This window comes from Uncinocarpus reesii, genomic scaffold (assembly GCF_000003515.1).
Source record: "Uncinocarpus reesii 1704 scaffold_1 genomic scaffold, whole genome shotgun sequence".
Lineage (NCBI taxonomy): Eukaryota > Fungi > Ascomycota > Eurotiomycetes > Onygenales > Onygenaceae > Uncinocarpus > Uncinocarpus reesii.
Window position 1 is genome coordinate 7,141,776 of NW_003052500.1, and position 21,909 is coordinate 7,163,684.

Genomic DNA, 21,909 nt, shown 5'->3' on the forward strand with positions numbered 1-21,909 from the left:
CATATACGCCAATCGCCGTTAGAATATGCCACCTAATCAAAATGTCAATCAACTAGGGCGGTAAGCCTGCAAATCATGGAGACTCACCAGCCATGGAGTTCAAACAACCAAGCTAGAGGAAGTCCGATCGAGCGTCGAATGGCCCTCAGGTGTTGGCAAAGGAAAACGTCAACCAACCACAGAGCATAAGCAGCGGTAAGTACGACTATGATGCGATTAGTCTCCACCGCAATTTATAGAAATAGGAGTGCGGATGAACAAAACTCACCATAACCCCAAGTGGCGAGTCTTCGTAGGTTGGAGCGCATGTCGCGATTTGATATCATGGTTTTCATCAGTTTGAAAGTACGAAACCCGACGGTAACGACCATGCTGCCGAAGACGATTTGGTGCAGCGCCGAGTCACCCGATTTGATATGAGCCCAGATTGCCAGCGAGAGAACGCCAACGATGAGAAGAAATACACGGATCTGAAATCCAGTTCCGCGGTTGATCGTAATAACATGGTGGAACATGATACCCGCACCCAAGAGCATGGAGAGGTCATCAACTAAGAAAGCACAAAGAAAACGTAGATGTCAACACCGGTCACCGAGCACTGGCAAATGGCCACTGAACGGCTGATCAGAGGTGGAATTCAAGATATACCTAGTTGCCACGGGTACTTGAGCGTTGCATGGTAGGCGGCGGATCCGATGCCGACGATTATCAGGGAGATGTAGGAAAGGTAATGGGTCAGCTGTGTCTCGTTCTGGCGCGAGCGTTGGCGGTAGAGCGCATAACATCCCAGGTAGACTTGAGAGTAGTAAGAATGTCAAATTAGCAAGTTACGCATTCACACGCTCCGCGTCGATTGAATGGGTAACTATGCATTCGAAGCTGACCAGAAGCATTTGGAAGCATCAAAGCACTAACCATAGCTCAAACTGGTAAGAGTATTGATGAATTCTCCTACATATCCTGTGATATGATAGTCCTAAAATCGATGAAGATTACTTAAAACACCGAATCGCGCAGACAAGAGGCAAGCCCATCGCGAGACTGTCCCTACCTCTTCACAAAAGCTATGCGAATATCAGCAACTCCACGGCATCAGGGGCCAGGCACGGATTCAAACTTCATCTTTGAGGTCTGCGGACCCCATACCGGCGGCTTCCCAGGCGACGATTTGATGTGCACACTCATCGCATAGACAAACTCCTAGGTGCGATAGATTAGTGCCTGGTTCCTCCTGACGGGTTGCACAGAGACTTACTTCCTTTGCCACGAGTCTTTGCCACCAACGAGGACACCGTATCTTCTTGGGCGATTTCTGCGGTTTTCGGGTTTGCAGATGAAGTCATTCCGCCTGCGCAGGTGGCACGCGTCGCCCTCCGTTGCCCCCCGTGCATCATTCCCAAAGCAACCGCCGCTTATCAAGCCAACATCCTCATCCTCCATCAGATGCTCTCCGTCCCTCCCGCAGCCTACGATTGTGCAGCATCCAACTTGCTTACTTAGATATCTGACAGGCACAGGGCAGCTGTCTCTCTTTTTGTGCCCGCCCTTTTGCCATTCTTTTTGCGGCTTTTGCTCCTCGCTCTCATCCCACGCGATCTTCTGAGGGCAAGCTGAAACAGCCTAAGAAACATCTTCTAACCGCATTGCCTTACTTGACGCGCTTTATTTAGCTACAAGCAATTTATCCTAGCTAGTGTTTTGGCTCCGCCTGAGAGCACCTCTTAGTACGTATCATCCTTTTGTCTCGAACACCTTTGCGGTCAGTCCAACTCTGAACCCATGAACTGGCTGCTTTCACACTCTCTCCTCTCCTAGAATGGATGCTTATGTAGTTGCTCGTCCTATATAGGCTTTTCCTTCTTTTGCGTCGTTGACATGGCAGCTCATGCCTAACGCCATTATTGCTCGTTCCGATAGCCGCCCAGATCCTTCTCTCCCGTCCCTCACAATGGGTCAAACTGGCTCTACACAAAGATCGGAGTTTCTACGCCGCATCAGCTCCACATCTGATCAACAAACTCGCGATGATCAACTGGATTCATTGTCCAGCCTTCCAAGCATTCAAACCGGCCATGCTGCAAATGAATCGAGCCACACACCAGATGCAGTCTCGTCGACTTTGAATCTTTCAGGCCCTCAAACATCGTCGATAAGCCCTGCATCGATAAACAATTCAGACGAGATGGGAGCATCGATATCTGATAGTCAGGCCGATCTGCCTATGGAAGGACTGACAACGCAGTACTCTGCTGATACACGTCCATCGGCTCGGTCATCCACTAGCAGACATTCGGCAATGTCCAGACTAGGGTCAATCATTCCACATTCTATCAGACGAAGCCTACACAATCACGAAGACGAAAGGGAGTCAGAAAGCCGGGCTCATCGGTCTTCTCTATTTCTCCGACGTTCCCGGCAGGATAGTCGTACCCGCCCGCAATCTCCATCACTCAGAAATTTAGGATCCCGGGGGGTAGCACGGAGACGTTCTATACGGGGACCATATGCCTTACCACGCGGTGAATCTGCGCTGGTTCCTGATTCTCCTCCAAATCCAACATTTCTAGATACGAACAGAGCTACCTCCCAGCGGAGATTCTCCTGGCGCCGCCATTCTCGACTCAGCCATGTTCGCAACTCAATAGCCTCTCCCTTAACGCACTTTTTTAGCCAACCTTCGCCGTCAACTTCAAGTCAAGCATCTACAACCCCGCCACGACGGCCCTCGCGTTCTGGGTTTATGGAAGATTCGGACAGCTCACTACCAACACTCCGAAACACGGCTTCCACAATGGATTTGGATGAGCCGCATGAGCTTGATTCAGTTGAGCCAGCAACTCGACATATTCGTTCAAACTCGTCTCCCTCTGCACGTTATATTCCCACGCTTCCAGAGCCGAGAAGGTCAGCCGCAATTAGGTCGCGAGCAACTCGCTTACTGCGAAGAGATGAGCCTCCACAGACTCCTCTGGCACACATCCTACATCTTGCCGCCAGTGCCCTTGCAGCTCAGATCTCAGGGAATACAGTCCCGGCAACCCCCAACGTTCAAAACGCGGGAGCGGATGGGCTGGAGGGGCCACTAGAATCTCTCTTGCAAGGCTTGCAGCAAATCGCTTCCTCGCAAGAAGAAGCTAGTACAAATGATAACCCAACAGAGGGGGGCTTTCCCAACGTCAACTTCTTGAGAGTTTTCCGCTTCTCTAATCCTGATAGCCCTCAAGACCATTCAACCGTCTCGTCTCAAACCCCGGAGGACTCAGGAGATCCAATGGAGACAGACACTCAGGAAACAGGGGAGGATAACCCTGAAAGACGGTTACTGACTCTAGTCGTGGTCGGCGTAAGATCCATTCCAGTCAATGCTAACACCGGCCATGAAAACGGTAACAATGGGAGATTGAACGTTGAATCTCTTCTACGCTTGTCATTCCTTTCTGCTGGAAATCTTCTTCGCAATGAGCGAGGCTCTGGCGGTTTACTGCGCCGTGGCGATGGGCGTTCTCGTTTCTCTACAGGCCGCAATTCTGTGCCAGGACACCCCAGCCATGATGGTCACCGCCATCAAAGGTCATCCGCGTCTTCCCGAAGACATTCTGATGCCGGATCCTTGGCTGATTTATCCTCGTCACTTCCCACAGTTCTGTCAGAAAGCCCGCCAGGACCAAATCCCCCGCCTTCCACGCCAGCCGATCCCGGTTTGTCCGGGGCGTCTTCGGTCGTAAATACCCCAAGTAGAAGACCATCGTCTGCGTCGGCATTACTCCCTCAACTGAATGAAGATTCCAGCGGAGAAGCTGAGGCGACTACTCAACAAAACCCGGCTTTTAATTTCCCTCGTCAGCGGCGGCGAAGCGATTCAGAAGCTGCGCGGCATCGTGGACTTGGTTCAGGTGCAGCTCGCCGTAATGGAGTGGTTGAACCAGATGATTCTTCGCCAAGTACCACCAGAAGCTGGCTAATCTATGTGGTTGGTGCCAATTTGGCCGAAAATCATCCGGCTCTCACCGCTCCCAGCTTGTTCACCGATGTAAGTATTATTTTTTCCGAGGGTGCCTTAGTAGGTAGCTAACGGGCTGATAGAACCCTACATATGAGGATATGATGCTATTGTCGTCTCTTCTCGGCCCCGTTAAGCCTCCCGTAGCATCAGAAGAGGACGTCGCTTCTGCGGGGGGTCTCTACCGATTGATTCAATATCCTGGATCATTGATTGCCGAGAATATGGAAGATGGAACGAGTATTCGCGTTAATGAAAACGAAAGATGCCTAATATGCCTCTGTGACTACGAGGCTGAGGAAGAAGTCCGGTTACTAGCAAAATGCAGACACATATACCATCGTGAATGCATTGATGAGGTAAGGATCATCGACTGAAACCAATCTCTCAATATCTACTGACCAACATGGTAGTGGTTGACTACTGGACGGAATTCCTGTCCATTATGCCGAGGTGAAGGAGTCTCGAACGCCAACAACAGTGAGAACTCCGCCGGACCCGAAGTCGATGTAGCATAATTATCCTCTATCCACCGCCGTTAGCAATGTGCTAGCAGCTAATCCGGAGTATTTGATTCCCCTCAAATCGCCGCTTTGTTGGAATACCGATTCTAATCGCTTATTTACCATTTGTTGATTGCATAGTTACGCCTTAGCCACTGAATTTCCACAAGATTCCCTGGTGTTGCTCTTGATTGCAATACATCTTTTGTCTTGGGTTCCATTCTAGGCAACAATTTGCAAGCTTTTCTACTTTTTCTGGTGCTTTTATCAGGCGACTTGACCTTTGCATGTTATTGTTTGTCTTATTTCTCATCTGTGGCTAACTGGTGCATTCTTACTCCCTTGCTTTTCTCACATTGTCATTTGTAGCGGAAAAGCGGCGCGATTTGGGGTTATGGGACTAGGAGAGTGTGTACGGGGTTAACCGGGCATTGGTATTCTCGCATGAACTGCCTACTCTTCTTGTCTACAGCATTTGACACGTTTCGCATCGAGACCCTGGGTTTGAACAATAGCGTTTTGATTCGTTTGGCATCCACTTGTCCCATTCAACCTTGTCGTATAACGGATGTTCCCCCCTTCCCCGTTTTGATATTTCTTGCTTCTCGAGCCTGATACATTTCTTTTTTTTTTTTTCAATGACTTATATTGAAGAAGACTTACTAATAGTTGAGTGGATCCATCGCGTTCGGCTCTCAGCGCAATTTGCATATCCGCTTCTACCTGTCAGCGTCATGGGCTGTCTGTGTATATGCATAGCTAGCACAAATATGAATCCGATTGATTGTTTGCATTTTCCAGTCCATGAGACAAATGGCGGAACCCAGCTATGAAGCAAGGAGCTATGCAGGAGCTATGCAGGAGCTATGCTAGAAAACGCAACAACAGCACGACCTCTTGCTGGTCTTCGTGGCTTAGGCGTGGTTCGTACTTGCTTCGTTGTGCAGGGTGGCAGCTGCGCATCGGATATATCAGACAGCAAACACCCCAGGAAAGGTTGGTTCATCACAAAACCAACTCCCTAGGCACCAGGTACTAGGATATAACTGCTGAGCATACTGAATGATTATCACTCCATTCTTTTCTTTCTGAGACTCAATTCCTAATCACCGAAACGACCTGTTCGCAGCCAATTGCTATGTTCACAGATGCCCCTGATCGAGGTCCTTTTTCTTTGGTCCATTCTGCTGCTGGAGACGAGCAGAAGAACAGGGAAAATTCAACGACACCAAAGAGCCGATTTTCCAGAGTTGTCGAGGACATATCGCAGGGGCCCATCGCCAGACGAAGAGTCAACGGAGAATATACAACACGGTATAATCCGAATTCCATGACAATGACAGCTGACTGCCACTGATTATCTTTTACAAAAGCTACCTCCGCAGAGCCACTCCAAAGTCTGTGAGATATGTGAGTTGAGCATCCTGAACCCGAGGACGATACTTTGCGAAAATGCAAAACGGGCGCTGACTTGATTCGGTGCGTTGATAGGTGCCGTATCATGGATTCCTTGCGGGCTCTGGACGCCCCGTGGCATACTTCCCGCGGGGACTTTCGATAAACAGCGCCGTTCTTGTCGGCGCAGATGGTGCCTCAGGTCAAGATCCAGCTCAGAGTTCCTCCGGGGGGCCGACGGAACAACATGGCCGGGAGGAGGCGGTCGAGGGATCGGTCGAGGGATCGGAGGAGTGAAGGGGAAGTGAAGAATGACTGGCAACTCTGTCGAGGTAAAAGAGATATTGGGTCACGGTGTTTTAATTTTGATAATTCTCTTGCTTTTCTTCTTGGAGAGGATAATGAATCAAAGTTGCGTAGTAATGGAAATTATATGCCTATTTTCATAAGAATGTTTGTAGTCCCATCGCCATCTAAATAAATAATAAACTGAAAAGCCACACAGTCATAACTTGCCTTTGTCATTATTCATGTCTGTTCCTCCGCCTGCCCATATCATAAATGCCCGATATTATGCGCCATAAAATGCCAGAAAAAAATCACCCATACACATGTTCCATTCACAGAGAGTTCGAGTATACGCAAAATAAACGTGATTCGTCACCCCCGACCTTTGAGCACACCTATCCCACTGGCTCTCATCTCATCCATCCGCTCCCGGATATCCTTCACTTCACCCTCGACAAGCTCATAGCGACGTTTGATCTCTTTTTCAAACACAGCGGCAACCTGCCTTCTCTCCCGCCTTGCGTCTTTTGTCTTTTGTAAAATAACACCAAATTGCTCGATCAGCCAGTCACCACTTTCTTCCCATTCCGCCATCGTCAGAGACGAGAAGAACGACCGTCGTTGATCATCTGTAAGAGATTTGAGGCGGTCTAGCTTTTCTGCGAGTGGAAGATCTGGACCCTGAGGTGCAAAGACGGGCGGTGGCGGAGCTGGATTGTAGTCAAATGGTTCGGTATGGAGGTCGGAGAAGGATTTGGATTTGAGGATGTTCGGGTGATAGTCAGAAGTGAATGCGGTAAAGGGCCGTTTTGACGATACGGGAGAGAGTGTGGAAAGTTGAGGAGAAGTGGCGGTGACAGGGATGTTGGGCTCTGTAATGCTTCCCTCGGAAGTATCTATGGCACTCAGGTCGGTAGTGTCAAACATGCCGCCTTGATTGCTGTGATATTGGTCGTTGTTGGTGTCCGTTTGGGAAGGGCTAGGTGGAAGCTGGCCCCTGTGGTATCCGGGGTTTAGTGGGGATAGAGCTTGGTCTGGAGCCATGTCTTGTGCGGAAATAGGACGTGGAATTCGTGAGACTGAAAACGGCGTTGGTGGCTTTGGAGGCTTGGGGGACGAAAAACGAGATTTAGGGGTAAATCGACTACCAGCAACCAGCTTTTGAGTCGCACGGGGAGTAGCGTTGGTCGCATTCATATAATCAACTTGCTCTGGCTCGTTTACGGCACGGCTGTACAGCTCGCTTTGAAGTTGGCCTGCCGGATCATACCCTGCAGATTGCCCAGGGCCCGATTCATTGCTCATAGACTGAGAATTGTGCTCTCGAAGCGCAGCCTCAATCTCTTGCCAGCTCATTGCACCGTGGTGGGTGGCCTGGTTACTATCCCAGCCTAGCTTAATCGTAGGTTCTCCCTCGAATCCCATACCTTGCTCAATATCTCGGTCACCGTCAAAATCCTCAAAGTCATTGTGATATTGCTCCTGCTCCTGCTCGTGCGAAGCGTCCTGAACTTGCTCGTCGGGCTCAGAATCAAGCTCTCTCATCCTCTCGGCAATAGAAGTGTAATTGCGCTGATCAAACGCCCCGCGCAACGCGTTCATTGATACATCGTCATGTTGATGCATGTTCCCATTATCTCTTCCCCTCCTGGGAGACGCCAAACGCTCTTGTTGCACCGGTGGCACCGCAATGACACTGTCGTCTCTGAGTGAGCTTATGACAGTGGTACTATCATCAAACCCTTCAACGTCCGTATCGAACATATCGCGATGCTCTGAGCGGACGGGGCTCGCCACTCTAAAGCGATGGTCCCCCGCCACCTGCGAGCTGTGGGACTGCTGCTTTGCATGCACGTTGGGTGCTGAAGAGGCGCTGAACCCATTTAGCCTGGTGGCAGGAACATGGATCCTAGCCAGCTCAGCAGCGCGCAATCTCGAGGACGAGATGCCACCTTTGCTGGTGCCTTGGGAGACCGGCCGGTCGTTGTTTTGGGGTATGCTTCCATGGACGTAATCGCTCAGCTTCATGGCGGCCCATAAGAGAGCCCTAGGGCTATCAACAAACACGGAAAAACAAACAAACAGGGGACAAAGGCGTGCTGGAATTGAATTGCGGCAAAAAGGAAGGCTTTTAGCTATGCACCCATGACACGAAATGCTCACAATGCAGGCACCCCAAATCAAACAAACAATTGTAAAATCAGATGCAAGAGTTGTGATGGAGATGCTGGTGGTTCACGTCGGCTGTTTGCAAACAGAAGACGCAAACACGCAGTCACATGACATCCCAGCTAGCAAGCAAGAAGAGCCTCTGATATATCAAAATATAACTATGCTGCTATTAATTAAATTCTAGTATATTATCCATATACGCTTCATCCGTCGCACTCAGCGGGCCAGCCTTCCTAGCCTTTGCTTTCTGGAAAAACTCCTTTGCCTTATCCACCTCCGCCATCTTCCGCTCATTCCCCAAGCCCTCTTCCATCATCGCCAATATGGAATCAACATGGTCATCGTAGGACATCATGGTTATATCTCCATCTTCATCGCGACCCAGTAGCCCCTGCTCCTGCGCTTCATCAGGCGAGACTGACAAAACGCACAAATCCCCGATCCAGAGCGACACCATCCCTCGTAGTTTCAGCAAGACATAGCTATCCGAAAACGGAAACGAGACGAGCAGATCGTCCATTTGAGACGCAATCCGTTGCGCTTCTTCGAGTTCTTTGGCGCGAGCTTCGGCGACAAGCTTAGCTCGGCGCTTGCTTTCGTCGTCGCTGGAAATCGACATTCTCTCGTCCGGATCGTAACCGTAATCATACCTATCCTCTCTTTCCTCTTCATCGAGGGAAGCCTCCCTCGCAGCCCGACTCTCCTCTTGAACAATGGATATCCAAAGCCCAAACATCGCCGGGTAAAAATCCAACGGCCCCAACGCCTTTGGCGCATGTTTCCGATACGGATAGTGCAGAATCAACATCTCATAATACTGCTTCGCCCGCTCAAACCCCCTCCTCGAAAACCACTCCCTCTTATAACTCACACCCCCAGAAGAAGAAGTAGAAGGAGAAGGCCCCTTCATCTGTTGCCTATCCCTCCACAGCAAAATCTCCGCTCCAATCCCCCACCTCCCCTCCGTCCTCACATCAATCGGCTTGCCCCCCCACTCATCCCTCAAGATCAACCCCCACGCCCTTCCCGCCCGCACATAATCCCCCTCAAGCAGACATCGATGCAGAATCGCCGTGATCACGCCCAGATGCCTCAGGCGCAGACTATTCCGCGCCGAGCCGTGCACGAACACGGGCGGATTGAGCTGCGCGAGATCGTTCTCGATGCGTTTCTTGGTGACTCGCTTGGGATCGGCGTGTGGCGAAGGCTGGCGTGAGTGTGGGAAGTTTCCGCCGGGGAGTTCAGTGTTGGCGGGCTGGCCGGCGATGCGGTACTGGTGGGCTTCCGAGGGGGTGAGAAGGACGGAGGAGGAGCGGGTGGAGGAAGCGCGTTCGGATTTTGCGGCGGTGCTGGTGGCTCGGGAGGCGCGGTTGGAGGTTGGCGCGGTCTCGTCGTCGTCGTTGTCGCTATTGCTGTCGGATGCTGTTTCGTCGGTGTCTTCTGGGGCGAGGTGTTTTGCGCGTCGGGGTGGGTCGTATTTTATAGTGCGATAGCTTAATGGTTGCTGCCATAGGTGAAGAGGCAGGGAGAAATGAGATATTGTGGAGGGCTTAGACATTGGTAGAGGTGGGCTTCAAGAACTGGAGTTGCGTCGACAGGAAGCCGTCAGGCTGAGATGTCACGTATGTCCGGATACTCTCTCAGGGCTCTAAGTCTCGAGACTGTCATTGTTTCCGACCAAGGCAATTAGATAGTTCGCCTTGATGTAATCCGTAAATTCGTACCAAATAAATCGTCAGTCGGATGCGTTCGTCCAGCTGATGATTTCTTGATTCGTTATGTTGAGACAAAAACTACATATTTGACTTTGGCGGATCACCCGCGCCAAGGAGTTCCGCCCCAACGCGTCCGCTTTTCAAGGGATGGCGGGACGCGTTATCATTTCCCGCTAGAAGTTTCCGCCCATGGATCACGCGAGGAGCAGAGATGTTGTCTTTTTGGAATCGCAGCCCTAAGAAATGTGATATTTTGAAATTGGAGGTTTTTACCGCCATTCGGCTTCCACTAAGTGCCCATAACTTGAAAAAGGAGAATAGTCCTGTGAAGGCGGAATGCGGCCGCTTAATCTTCGATTAATTGGCGAGAGGGAAGACATCCAAGGAAAATAGTAAAGACCATCCCCAGTTCGCTATGCAATCCCTTCCTAAAACCAATGATTAGAAGATGGAAAAAAGAATAGTAAATATCACACGATTCCTCCCCCAAGGTGTAACCAAAACGAGTAACTCGTCCACAGGGAAACAAGCCATGGTACATTCAGCCAACAGTTCAAATAGATACAACTCAAAGTCCATTCGCATATTCAAAACATGACAACGCCGTTTGGCTTTTTTTCCAGAAAATGAAAGTGCAAGGGCACGATTGAATAGTCACATCGTAAAATCATTAGTTTCATCCGTGTCATGTCAGGTCATAAACCCAGGAAAATCAGAAAGAAGCAGTCAGAAAATAAACAAGACTCGCTTTCCCCACAGGCTAAACAGGGCGAAAATCAAAGGCCAAATGATAAGACAGATAAGTAAAGTAAGCCTCCCAACAACACGCTAAGTTCATCCAGAGTCGAGTGCCATCATATAGAACATCAGAGAAAACTTCCAAACAATGATAGAGAGACATAACAAATGAAACTGGGTGCGGTGACGTTCCGTGGAAGGTGTTTGCAGTATACCTACACAAAGTCCAATAGAAATAAAAGATAAGAAGGAAATAGGATGCAACGTATGTAGTTGGATAAGACAGGGCGTTTCTTTTTGTATCTTTTGTGTCCGTGCGAACGGATTTGGGAATGGGCTGTCACAGCCAGTCTTTGCTATCGTATTAGCAGCGAGCTAAGTGTGCGCCTCGCGGCGCTCTTCTAGAGTCAGGGAATGTATCATGGTACTCCGCCCCGGCCCGCCATATGAGAAAATGCTCCGAGCCAAAACGTGATGCTAACACAGAAAGGAATGCGAGAGGGGACCACAAAGGAAATTCGTTTCAGGCGTCGAGCCGATAGGAAGTTGTTGAGTAGGTATCGCAAACTTTGTCGTTATTCAAGTGAATTCATAAAAGATTTGGATTGGGGAGACGTGGGGTCATGATGTGAGTGCACCACCAGGCTCTTCGTGTTTACCGACGTTGATGCCACAGTCTTTGACCATTCGTCTGAAATCGCGAACGACCTTGTCGGGCACACGATCCCAGAGAAGGGAGCGAGAATAGACATCAGACGTGCCTTTGGTGCCAGCAGCATTGCTTCGCATGGCAGCATATGCTTGCTGCAAGTTGGAAGGCTGCGGCGTAATATCGCCATCCTCGTCGTCCAGGGTGGTCAGCGCATTATATTGCTCTGCCGTAAGTGTAAACGCTTGCTGGTCCTCTTGCTCCTTCGTTGGAGCGACAAGGTTTCGATGCAAGTCATCCAAGTTGGTCATCGTGGTGTCCTGACCAGATGAGAGCTGTGCCAGTTCTGCACGCGAGATTGTTGCGGGGAATGAACTGGTGGAAGAAGGAATATTCGCCAGGCTGATGGAATGGGTTGCTTGTGTGGGATTGGCAGAAGCGAGGACAGCCTTTAGAACGTTGGCAGACTCAGCGCGATACTCTTCCGAAAGGGGAGGGATGGACGTCGCGGGCATTGAAGAACCGTTCGAAGCCACAAAGGCACCGAAGAGGAGACACATGTAGAATGCATTCCAGCTGAAGGGGAAGTCCGTTTGCGAGGACAGCTTCTCGACAACCTTGTCGGTTTTGCTGATGATGAGCGATTTCTCGGGAGTGGGCGTTGGGCTTCGAACCGTTACCCGTGGCTCGCTATCCAGAGAGAATTCATTGGCCATAGAGAAGTCATCCCAAGAGTTGCCGCCGACCCCGAGACTCTCGTAATCAGAGAAATCACTGCGGAAGAGAGAGCCAGGTGTCGTTGAGTGCTCGAGTTTCTCCATGTGCTCCCGCAGGATGGTGTTCTTCTTTCGAAGCTCACCGGTCTCCAAGGTATGGGATCGAATTAGCTCCTCCTTTTCAGAGTGCAGTTGCTCGATATATTGATGGAGCTGCTGCTGGCTTTCAAGCAGTTTGGCCTTTTCTTGCACGAACTCTGCCTCCCGGAGTTTCATCTCACGGATGGCTTCCTGAAGCTCGTTGATCAGGCTAGTGGAGCGCCGCTTGTCTTCTTCAAGCTGCTCAGTATGCACCTTCTTGCGTTGGCGCGAATCCAGTCTAGTTGAGAGTCAGTTAAAGCAATCCTCTCGACCCAGGGCCGTTAAAGGGAAGTAGTAGTGGGCGACGGGGAGTAAGGCGGGGTTGAGGGAGGGATTTGGGGTGAGGGGGTGATGCATACGCAGCCTGTCGGTTTCTCAGCAAACGCTTTTGTTGCTTGAGCTCCTTGATCTCCTCCTCATCAGTGGAGCGGTTGATGAGCAAGTCGATGTTACTCAGAGTACGTTCCGCGGGGATATCAAAGCGGGCATTCTTCTTTCGGATCCCATCTCGGCGAATGTGAAGGTTGGAGCCATTTCGGTAGCCGGTGGCAGCGGTAGAGTTCTTCCGTGCAGGCTTGGATTGCATCTCAGTGGGTTCAGCAGACGCGGACGCCCAACCTTGACTCGATTGCGGTGACATCGGAATGGCGTGGGAGGGAGGGGGAGCAAAGGTTGAGCCTGGACGATACGGCATGGATGGGTACGCTAACGGCTGTACTGCACCGGCCGCACCGCCGACGAATGGGTTTTGGGCTGCGGCATCGAAATCGTGGGAGAACTGCTCGTAGATGGGGGTTGCGGTACACGAGGTGGAGTCTGCGGCGAGCGTCCATTGCTGTTGGGGATAGGAGGTGGTGTGGACAAACGGGTTTGACACTGCTTCGAAGAGAGGCGTCGACATCTGCGATGGCTGCCGCGAGGGAGCTCCATTGTGATGTTGGGCCATGTCCGACCATACGGAGTCTCTCCGCGAAAAGTCGTCGGGCGTGTGGTCAAAGGACGATCGCCGTTGGCCGTTGAGCGATGTGATGTCTTGGGTGCTAGAGTCCAGGATCTTGTCGTCCAATACGCTCATCTCATCGTCAGGCGAGAAGATGGGCTTGGAGTCGAGAGCGGGGGAATGTTGGAAGAAGTCAAACGACGACGGATGTGAGAATTTCGCCATGCTGAAGATGTGAAGAGAAGCAAAAGGACAAAAAAAAAGAAAAAATAATAATAACGACAAGAATAAAGGGAGGTATTTTTGATAAATTTTAACCTCCGAAAAAACGAAGCCAAAAAAACGGGCTGGCAAAAGAAGTGCAACAACAGCAAAATAGTACAAAGGTCGTCAAGGGGTCGTGAAGGCGTGATTTCGCAGATGGATTTGCTCCAAAGGGCGGGAGAGGAGGAAGCGAATTGGACGGGGGGAAGAAGAGAGGAAGACGCGCGGGTTTAAAGAGCAGCAAGACGGGCGAAGAAGCGGTGAGGAGGAGCTTGATCGCGTAAGTTTGCCCGTCAACAGGCAGCGAGCAACTGGGTGTGTGACACCTGGGGGGAAGATTTGCTTTTACTGGGAGTGAGGGAGGGGCTTGGATCACGAACAATGCGGGGTTTGAAGCATGAAGATAGCAGATGTGAGATGCTCTCTCGCTGGGGAGACGGGAGATAATTATACGAGATCGCAGGCATCGCAGGCCATCGCTGACGCTTCCCACGAGCACGGCCAATTGCCCCATGGGTCTCTCCCATTATTCCTGCCAGAAGTCTAGGGCCGTATCGGTGGATCACGGCGAGTGTACCTGGGAAACGCAAAAGACCTCTTCTCCCCGTCCACTAAGCCAGGCGAAACCGCTGACCGGGGAGCAGGACGAGCCCAGAGTCCAGTCGAGATACCGATGCCCGTCCGCGAGATGTCACACCACAAAAACCAGAGGGCCAGCACCAGCCAACCCTCGAGCGTGCGGCCCGAATGACGGGTACCCTATTTTTGCATGTTGCCAGTGTGATCGCATCGCTCAGAGGCAAAAAGGCGCGACTGTTCCAGATCGACTGGGGTTGATGCGCAACTCAAGACGCTAGACAAGCGTTCCAGGACCGGTGGGCTTTGGGGGAAAACAGGGCGACGATTTGTCGTTCGTCTTGAGCTCCAGGCCTGCTCGCAATTGGATGCCTCTTGTTGGCCGTTGGGCATTCATGCATCTTGCACCTTCTTTGCCCCTTGTCAGAATCCTCGGATCTGAGCAATTGATCTTTTTGATTTTATTTTTTTTTGTTCATTTTATTTTTTTTTTTGCCTTCTGTGATCGATGCTCAAGCCCAAGCATCACATATTTTCCCAGTCACTGCAAAGTGTTCTCCCTTACGCAGTGTGAACGGGCTTGAGCTGCTCCCCGGAGAATGACAGGCCCTCGTGCGCTGACGGACAGCATGTCACTCGACCCCCAGTTGTTTCACTTGCTCAGGGAAGCTTGTTGACTGGCTTCTCTGTCTTCACCCGAATTAACCGTCTCTCGCACAAGAACTCTCTGGTGACCATCGAATGGGAACCCGCTCCAACAGCTTGTCTCGTCTCACGTTGATGTTGAATCTGCTTCTGTCTGTTGTCCAACTTGACTTTTTTTCTTTTCCCCCGTTCCCGCGGTTTCCAGGGCTAGTTAGCTGCCTGCGAGCCATGGTTCGAGTTCCGGAAGCCAGTCTCGAAAAACCTTCTTTGACGGCTATCCTAGCGTCGTCGACTTCTGCTTGTCCTTTGATATCCAATGTCTACGGGGATGCAGTTCATGCTTTACTGAGCCTCGCCCTCTCCGTCTCCTTTGCCCGTTCAATGTCTAGCCTGAGACCCTCCTCTTCTCTCAGGATTAGAATCAAATTGCCTCTCAGCTCGTGCGCCTGTCGATCAAAGTGGACAACAAACTGCGCCTCTTTCTAGGCTTCTTGCAATCATCGACGAGTCCTTTGCCTCAGTGCTCGGTCACGGTACTCACTCCAGACTGGCTTCATTGCTGCCTGCGCTGGAAATTCCTTTGTTGAGATGTTTCGTATCTCTCGCGCAACTATTCTACGATCACACCTTGTACAGTTTTGGTCGTGCCCCTTGGATAGCCGACTCCCTTTCCCCTATGAGAATAGTGGTCTCTTTTTGCGGCGCTGCCGTCGTCATCCTAGAAGCTACTTCGTTCAGACCCTCCACATTAACCACTCTCTAGCAACAGTCAACGGGCAACATTCAGCTCAAACGAGAAGGCCAAGGTAAAACGCCATTTCCAGCCTTGTATATCTACAATCGAAAGGGTTTGATAGAAATTTTAGAGTTAGCCAATGGATTTCCCTGTCCTCACCGCTGGTACTCAGTCGGGGCCCGCGAAATGGGGACGGTTCAAGTAAAAAAAGTGATAAGATGCACCCCGCCTAGCCACTCAGATGTCAGAATCCATGTACGCCAGGCAGAGAGCATCGAACTGGGCCTGCCTGAACGCCTCACATCTCGGACTCCCATGTCGGAAATAGAGGAAATTGTCTCCGTGCGCGTTCTGTCCCTTACATATGTACATGTATTCTGTATCTTCGTATGTACATATTTCTTGTTATCTCCCGTGAGTGAGGGAGGGATACGAGTGGTAGACTGAACCGAACTCTTTTTGACACCGAGTGAATGCCTATCGTCGCTTGAGCTCTGCTCCATTCCCATAGGATGGCTTTAAAATCTGAGGTACATAAACGGGAGCAGACGCCCATGTAGTAGGTTGGTCCCATCTCATGACTGAAGATCAGCTTTGCCTATCTGGGCTAAATATCGCTGCCCAAGCCCAGCGTGCTGCTTCACTGTTTGTGGGGTATGGCGTTTTTATATATAGAAACCTGCGGATTCTTAGGCAAGGGAGAGCCAGTCAGCTCCACGGGCAGGGCCTGGGACGAAAGGGCCGAAAAGAGGGCCCTTCGGCCTGTCGGTCAAGTATGACTCATAATCCAAAGTAGCAACTGGAGGTGCAAGAGTCCCTGTCCCCCTCATGGCGTTTTGTGGAATTTTTTGCAGTTCTTCGCCGAGGTGTGATGGATATTGTTGACCAGGCGGCAGTGTAGCTTAGCGTCCACCACCTCGAGGTCACAAGAACGACATCGGCCGGACCGGAGCATTTTGCAGTGATCAAGAGTGAGAACTAACCTCGACGGTTCTTCCGTACTTCGGAGAGAGCAAAGAGCACACACGCTCTTCCCGTCTGAACTGGTCAAAGTGTGACCGCGTCCCATGGCCCGTGAACAGCCTACAGTTTCTACCGGGCTACGTTGAAATTGCCAAAAATCATACACACTATATGTATTGTGCAATTACTTATCAGTCCAAGAGTAGTCGCTAGTTATACATCTCACCAAGTCCATTTTCCCAAACCAGAAGAAATACTACCCTCAAAGAGGACAAGACATACTTTCGATCAAGCCACGCACAAACCCGCAAACCGCAAACCCCGAGGTATCTCCTGTCAAAACTGGAGTCGAGGAGTGGATATGAGGGGGTGGTCCTTGGGCACCGGACGCATGAGCTTGATCCGATCATGTATGCACATCATGAGGCCCTCTTCTGGCTCCCGTTTTGGCCGATTACGAAAGATTTTAAGGGTGCGGCCCGCGTGGACTGAACCGGGAAAAGCTAACCTATCTGGCTGCACAACAATGGTTGACGGAGAACAAGTGAATAGCTAGCATATTTGATCATAATAATAGATGCACTCATGAGACAGCGAGATCGTGAAGCCGATGCCTGTCGTTCTTCCGCCGGCCACCCGTCCTGTAACAAAAGCCATAAATTACAGTACCGACGGCAACGATTACCTAATCCTGCCAAGCCCGCCAGTCCCAGTGCCGCCTAGCGCTGTTTCCAGTGGCTCTGCAGTGCAGCGAACGACTTGACCTCACTCGTCGTGCTCGCTCCCCGCTTTCTTCGGTTATCCTCACATCCCTCAACCTCCCTCTCGAATGGGATCCTGGGGAGCTGAGGGCCCTTTCAGGCACCTTAGGCATCTTGCCGTGCAATGCATCGAATCAGCTCCCGCCGCCCACCGGACGAAACAGCTCTGATCTCTCGTCCCACGTTCCTCACCCAATGGCCGGTCTCTCCCTGATGATGCTCTCTTGTTGCCAGGGACTTGGGGGCCATTTTCTTTTCTCTCTTCGTTTCCCTTTCTTGATGTTACAAAGCAACCTATGGCCTGGGGATTGATGGTCAGCCTCAGGTTGTAACTCTCTCTTTGGGCAGTTGTCATTTGCTGCTCTTTACTGCGGCGCATCACGGCCATTACGACGTCCTGTGCCTTTCTTTTATGTCACATGGGCATAACTTTAGGGCTGGTTATCGACACATCGATTCGCCTGGAAAATATGCCCATTCTGGTGCTTTGTGATTATACGAACAGGGTCCCTTCAAAGTTGAGGAGCAGGGGCAGGGTTACTTTTGCCTGCCTTCTCTCCTTGAGCAAATCTGTATCCGGTGGCATTCCCTTCTATTTTCACTTTTTGGCTCTGAAACATTAGTTACCGTTCATTGCCTTGCAGGTTTTCTTTTCTGACACCCTTGACATTGGGCACTCTTGGTTCATGGAGAGCGCAGAGGTGTGTACGCGGTCCCAAGTCACCCTTGGCCGGTTAGCGATGGCTTACACTGCGCTTGTCGCGCCCGGAGAATAACACTCATGTCCGCCCTGCACCGGGGTTATATCAGAACAGCGAATTTCGCTCTGCATACGATCCTCGACCCGGCATTTCCCTTGATTATGGTGCAGAATCCTGTGACCTTCACATGCTCTCATCCATTGTATTGGGATTGACTTGCGACACAAGCGTAATCAACGTCATGGAGCATATCAAAATCTCGCCCTCACTTCTTATCCGTTGTCTGCAGTAAATGGATACCTTCTTCAGTATCTTTGCATGCTCTTCTCCATCCACTTGAGACGGCGCAATGCATGCGGATGCATGCAACTCTCCTTACCTTATTTCTTTGTTCACAACCCACACGTATCTCCTGCAACCAGTCCGCGTTTGTTGCGTCAAAAGCTTTGATACCCGACTCTTGCCACTAAATCGCTATTCCAGCAAAGATGCGTTCACTGCGCAATCACTAACTTCAAGAACACCCGTAAACCGGGTGGATTATCCGGCGTTGAATCGAAACTCTAGCAAGTCGATATCAAAATTTATATGTCAAGATGCGGGTGGAATTCCCACTCAATTTCAATTCTCCTCCAACGCGACCGTCGTCGACCCGCCACGTTTCCTACCCGCTCTTAGGCCTCTTTATGGCCACAAGTTAGAGCAGATATTCGAGTACTTTTGAAACATAATGGCGATTATCTTCTCGACCGCTGCCAATTAAACGTACATACATGAACCCATCTATCACTGGATCATTCATTTTATTGATCTCAAAAAGCGATCGCCAGTTTTCTATATTCAGCAACTTTGAGGCATGTGAACGGCGATTATTCTTCAGTAACTCGCTCCATGTTCGGCCCACCACCATCATGACAACCCGATTTACTCCCTCCGTACACATTTTGATCCTTTCTCCATACTTGGCGAGACAACAACGTCTTCTAACAAGATACGTAAACCACCATAACCATCCGTCTCAGGTTCGAATCAGACACACCAGCATCAACCGGGCCAGCGACAATGGTCCAAGTGGCCGTTTGACTTGGTAAATCGTATGTATGCATTCATGCCATACTATATCTGCTACATTATTTTTCATGGTATTTTGATGCCGAAAGAAAAGACTCACGCCCCCTGCTATGTGGAGATTTGACCTGTGTAGAAAGTGGGACTCGGGAATCCCGGGAGAACGGCGGGAGAAACCCAACGTTCTTTATTCGGAGTATCATGATTGTTTCACAAATGTCGTGTGCTCTCGTGCCTTGCCGGGAAAAGGATATTGGATTGATACCCCCCGATTGTGGTGGCAAGGGATGGATGACACCTAGCTTATGCTCCTGCCTTTGCTTCACTATCCTACTTTGTCCGATCAGACGATCTTGAACAGTCTCACTGTAAATTTCTGTGCAAATTTTACTACGAATTCTTTGATTTTCTCTTTCCTATCTTCTTTTTTTTTTTCCTGTGTAGCAATACTGCAAATCCGCTTTGACCAAATGATTCCACAAAGACAAAGGTCTAAAAAGAAAAGGGGAAAATGCCGCAATCGCCTTTTTCTTTCCAGTGAGCCAGTCCGCTTCATGACCCCACGGTACAAAATAGTAATGATAACTCTTGAGTGAAAATCACAAGAAAGAATAGGAGGTAACATGTAAATCCAAACAGGGAAAAGCCCGACTATCTTGAGAGAACAGAAAACTTCACCATCCGAAAGATGGTAAGTCCATGAGGGAAAATGGGGACACAGGTACTTCCCTGACGTCGATTGTGCGCCGAGTTTCCTGTTTCGTTTAGAGAATCTGTATGCTGAATATCCCTGGTGCTTGTACGCGGTTATTCTTTGACGATGTCGATACTGAAACCAAGTTGGTCTCACCAAAAAAAAAAAGAAAAAAGGTGACCTAAAGGAAGAAGGGGAGGTTTTCTTAACTATGTTAGAATGGGGAGATATCTTAGAATCCGATAAAGTCATCTTGATTCATAACTTCTTCCCCAGCCTGGGCACCTGCGTTTATGAATTCAGGTTCATCATCCAGCTCATCCGAATCCACATCATCGGAATCGATCTCATCGTAATTTTCTTCTTCGCTGGAGATGTCTTCTGCATCATCATTTTCTTCCTCTGCATTGTTGTTACCTGCCTTGTTAGCCGCGAGTTTTCGGATCTGACCTGCTCGATCAATGTGCGGCAACGGGCATTTTTGCTTGTTGCATTTGCCCGTGTTCGCGTAGTCGGGGCACTCGACCACATGGCGATCACAGCACTCAGCACCTTTGTCGCAGAATCCTAGGATGGCAAAATTGCGACAAACCGGCGCGCCGGGAGTAACTCGAACGTGTGCATATCGGCATTCGGGGTTGGAACAGCGGCCGCGAAGGAAGTGGACACAGGTAGGCGATCTTTCCGGTGACGGCTCATGTGAGAGATCGCATGCTGGGCCTGCATTACATTTACCTGTCTGGAGAAATTCCTTGCATATGGCAACTTTGTTTGGATCGTGAATGTATGGGCATTTCGGGCCCTTGTAGCAGGTTCCTAAAAGGGAAATTGTGGTTAGTATTCGCCTATCCGGCCATTCGCCTGATCCAGATCGAGATTGTATCCAGTGAAGCTCCATTTATAGCTTCCATAGGACAAAGTTTCCCGCTGGGAGGGGGAGAATGGGGTACCCGTCGCAGTAAATCTTTTGCACAATTCATCCTTCTTCTTAACCACCCCAGTTTTCCTGCTTCCGTCAGTCAGTTTGATATCCTTCCCATCAAAACACAACACGCACTTCTTCGAAACCACAGCCCCTAATCGATGGAGGTTTCCATTCTTGCTTCTAACAAACGCCACGCCACCTACGCTCACTCTCTTCGGAGTCGCATTCGCAGTTGTAGGATCATCTATCAATGGTAAGCCAGCTCTTGCACCCCTTTGAATCTAAAAAGGCAGCCTCACTTGATAATCTGACCAACTTGCTTCCTCCTTTGACAACCTGAAACGGAATGTCTTGAATAACGACCTTGTATGAATCCGGGCGTGCACCTATAATACCAGGATCCGGAGCCGAGGCTGGGACCCCAATATGCTGTGCAAATCGTAGAACCTTTTCCCTCTCTCGCTCCGCCTTTTTCTGTAATTTAAGCTTGCGAGTTTCTTCGATAGCCTTTGCCCTCGCTTGAGCTTCCTGATCGTATATCGCAGTGTTGATAAGCTGCATGTGGCGATCGCGTTTCGCTACCCACCCCGTTTGTTGCAATCGGTTTGCTTCATTCTTTTCATCGCTGGATACGTCGGCAGACGGGTTGGCGCTTGCTGGATCGGGAGTGGCAGTCGAACCGTTAAGTACGAGAGTTCGGTGTCGATGGGATGCCCCGCGTCGAGAGGGAGGCCATCCGCGCCTGCGGTAGGGTGCCCAACCAGGGTGTGGCCTGTGAGAATTGTTATGCGTACTAAACGACGAAGTTCCAGAATATCCACCGCTTGAAGGAGGCGCGTGTTGGTTCTTGTGCTTGTTGATTTGACCTAGGGGAACTGCTATTAGCTGTGCTCAAGACTTGTATAAGTGAAAACATAATGTACCAGCAAGGCGGCCAATCCTAGCAAGAAGATCCTGGTCTTCGCTCATACTGAATATAAGATGGCACGAGGGATCCGCGTAGTATAAGTCAACACTGAATCGGTTCAATAATTGACATTGTGCTGGTGAACGATTGCTGGAAAGCGATGCCAAGACTCATGTATAGATTATGTAATGAATAGCTTGGCGGTTTTGGGCCTTCGGATAAATAAATATCCGGCATTTCAAAAGAGCCTTGAAGCAGAAGACGGAATGATATAAAAGTACAGAGTAGATTGTTAGGATTAACAAAGTATCGTTTGCTACCAGGCAACGCCAATAAATGTCTTGAAAACACTTCGTCAGAAAGATCCTCCTAGCTCCAACGCCATACCAGTATCTATGTAGCCCAGCGCCGG

The 21,909-nt window shown here is 50.1% G+C and overlaps 5 protein-coding genes across 5 annotated transcripts; 1 reads left to right on the forward strand and 4 right to left on the reverse strand.

Annotated features, from left to right (window-relative positions):
- Positions 1 to 83: 83 nt before the first annotated feature.
- UREG_02685 (uncharacterized protein) lies at positions 84 to 536 on the reverse strand (the record flags this gene model as incomplete). Its single annotated transcript, XM_002543123.1, has 2 exons — positions 84 to 205; positions 269 to 536. 2 exons carry the CDS (start codon positions 534 to 536, stop codon positions 84 to 86), a joined length of 390 nt encoding a protein of 129 aa, XP_002543169.1.
- A 2,255-nt stretch (positions 537 to 2,791) lies between these two features.
- On the forward strand, positions 2,792 to 4,518 carry UREG_02686 (uncharacterized protein; the record flags this gene model as incomplete). The annotated part of the gene is made up of 3 exons (XM_002543124.1): positions 2,792 to 4,030; positions 4,084 to 4,359; positions 4,414 to 4,518. 3 exons carry the CDS (start codon positions 2,792 to 2,794, stop codon positions 4,516 to 4,518), a joined length of 1,620 nt encoding a protein of 539 aa, XP_002543170.1.
- Positions 4,519 to 5,598: 1,080 nt separating this feature from the next.
- Positions 5,599 to 9,916, reverse strand: UREG_02687 (uncharacterized protein; the record flags this gene model as incomplete). The annotated part of the gene is made up of 4 exons (XM_002543125.1): positions 5,599 to 5,902; positions 5,934 to 6,222; positions 6,582 to 8,233; positions 8,559 to 9,916. The coding sequence occupies 4 exons, from the start codon at positions 9,914 to 9,916 to the stop codon at positions 5,599 to 5,601; spliced, it is 3,603 nt and encodes a 1,200-aa protein (XP_002543171.1).
- Positions 9,917 to 11,432: 1,516 nt separating this feature from the next.
- Positions 11,433 to 13,482, reverse strand: UREG_02688 (uncharacterized protein; the record flags this gene model as incomplete). Its single annotated transcript, XM_002543126.1, has 2 exons — positions 11,433 to 12,555; positions 12,677 to 13,482. 2 exons carry the CDS (start codon positions 13,480 to 13,482, stop codon positions 11,433 to 11,435), a joined length of 1,929 nt encoding a protein of 642 aa, XP_002543172.1.
- Positions 13,483 to 19,897: 6,415 nt separating this feature from the next.
- On the reverse strand, positions 19,898 to 21,151 carry UREG_02689 (uncharacterized protein; the record flags this gene model as incomplete). The annotated part of the gene is made up of 4 exons (XM_002543127.1): positions 19,898 to 20,481; positions 20,616 to 20,671; positions 20,723 to 20,834; positions 20,890 to 21,151. The coding sequence occupies 4 exons, from the start codon at positions 21,149 to 21,151 to the stop codon at positions 19,898 to 19,900; spliced, it is 1,014 nt and encodes a 337-aa protein (XP_002543173.1).
- Between the last annotated feature and the right edge of the window lie 758 nt (positions 21,152 to 21,909).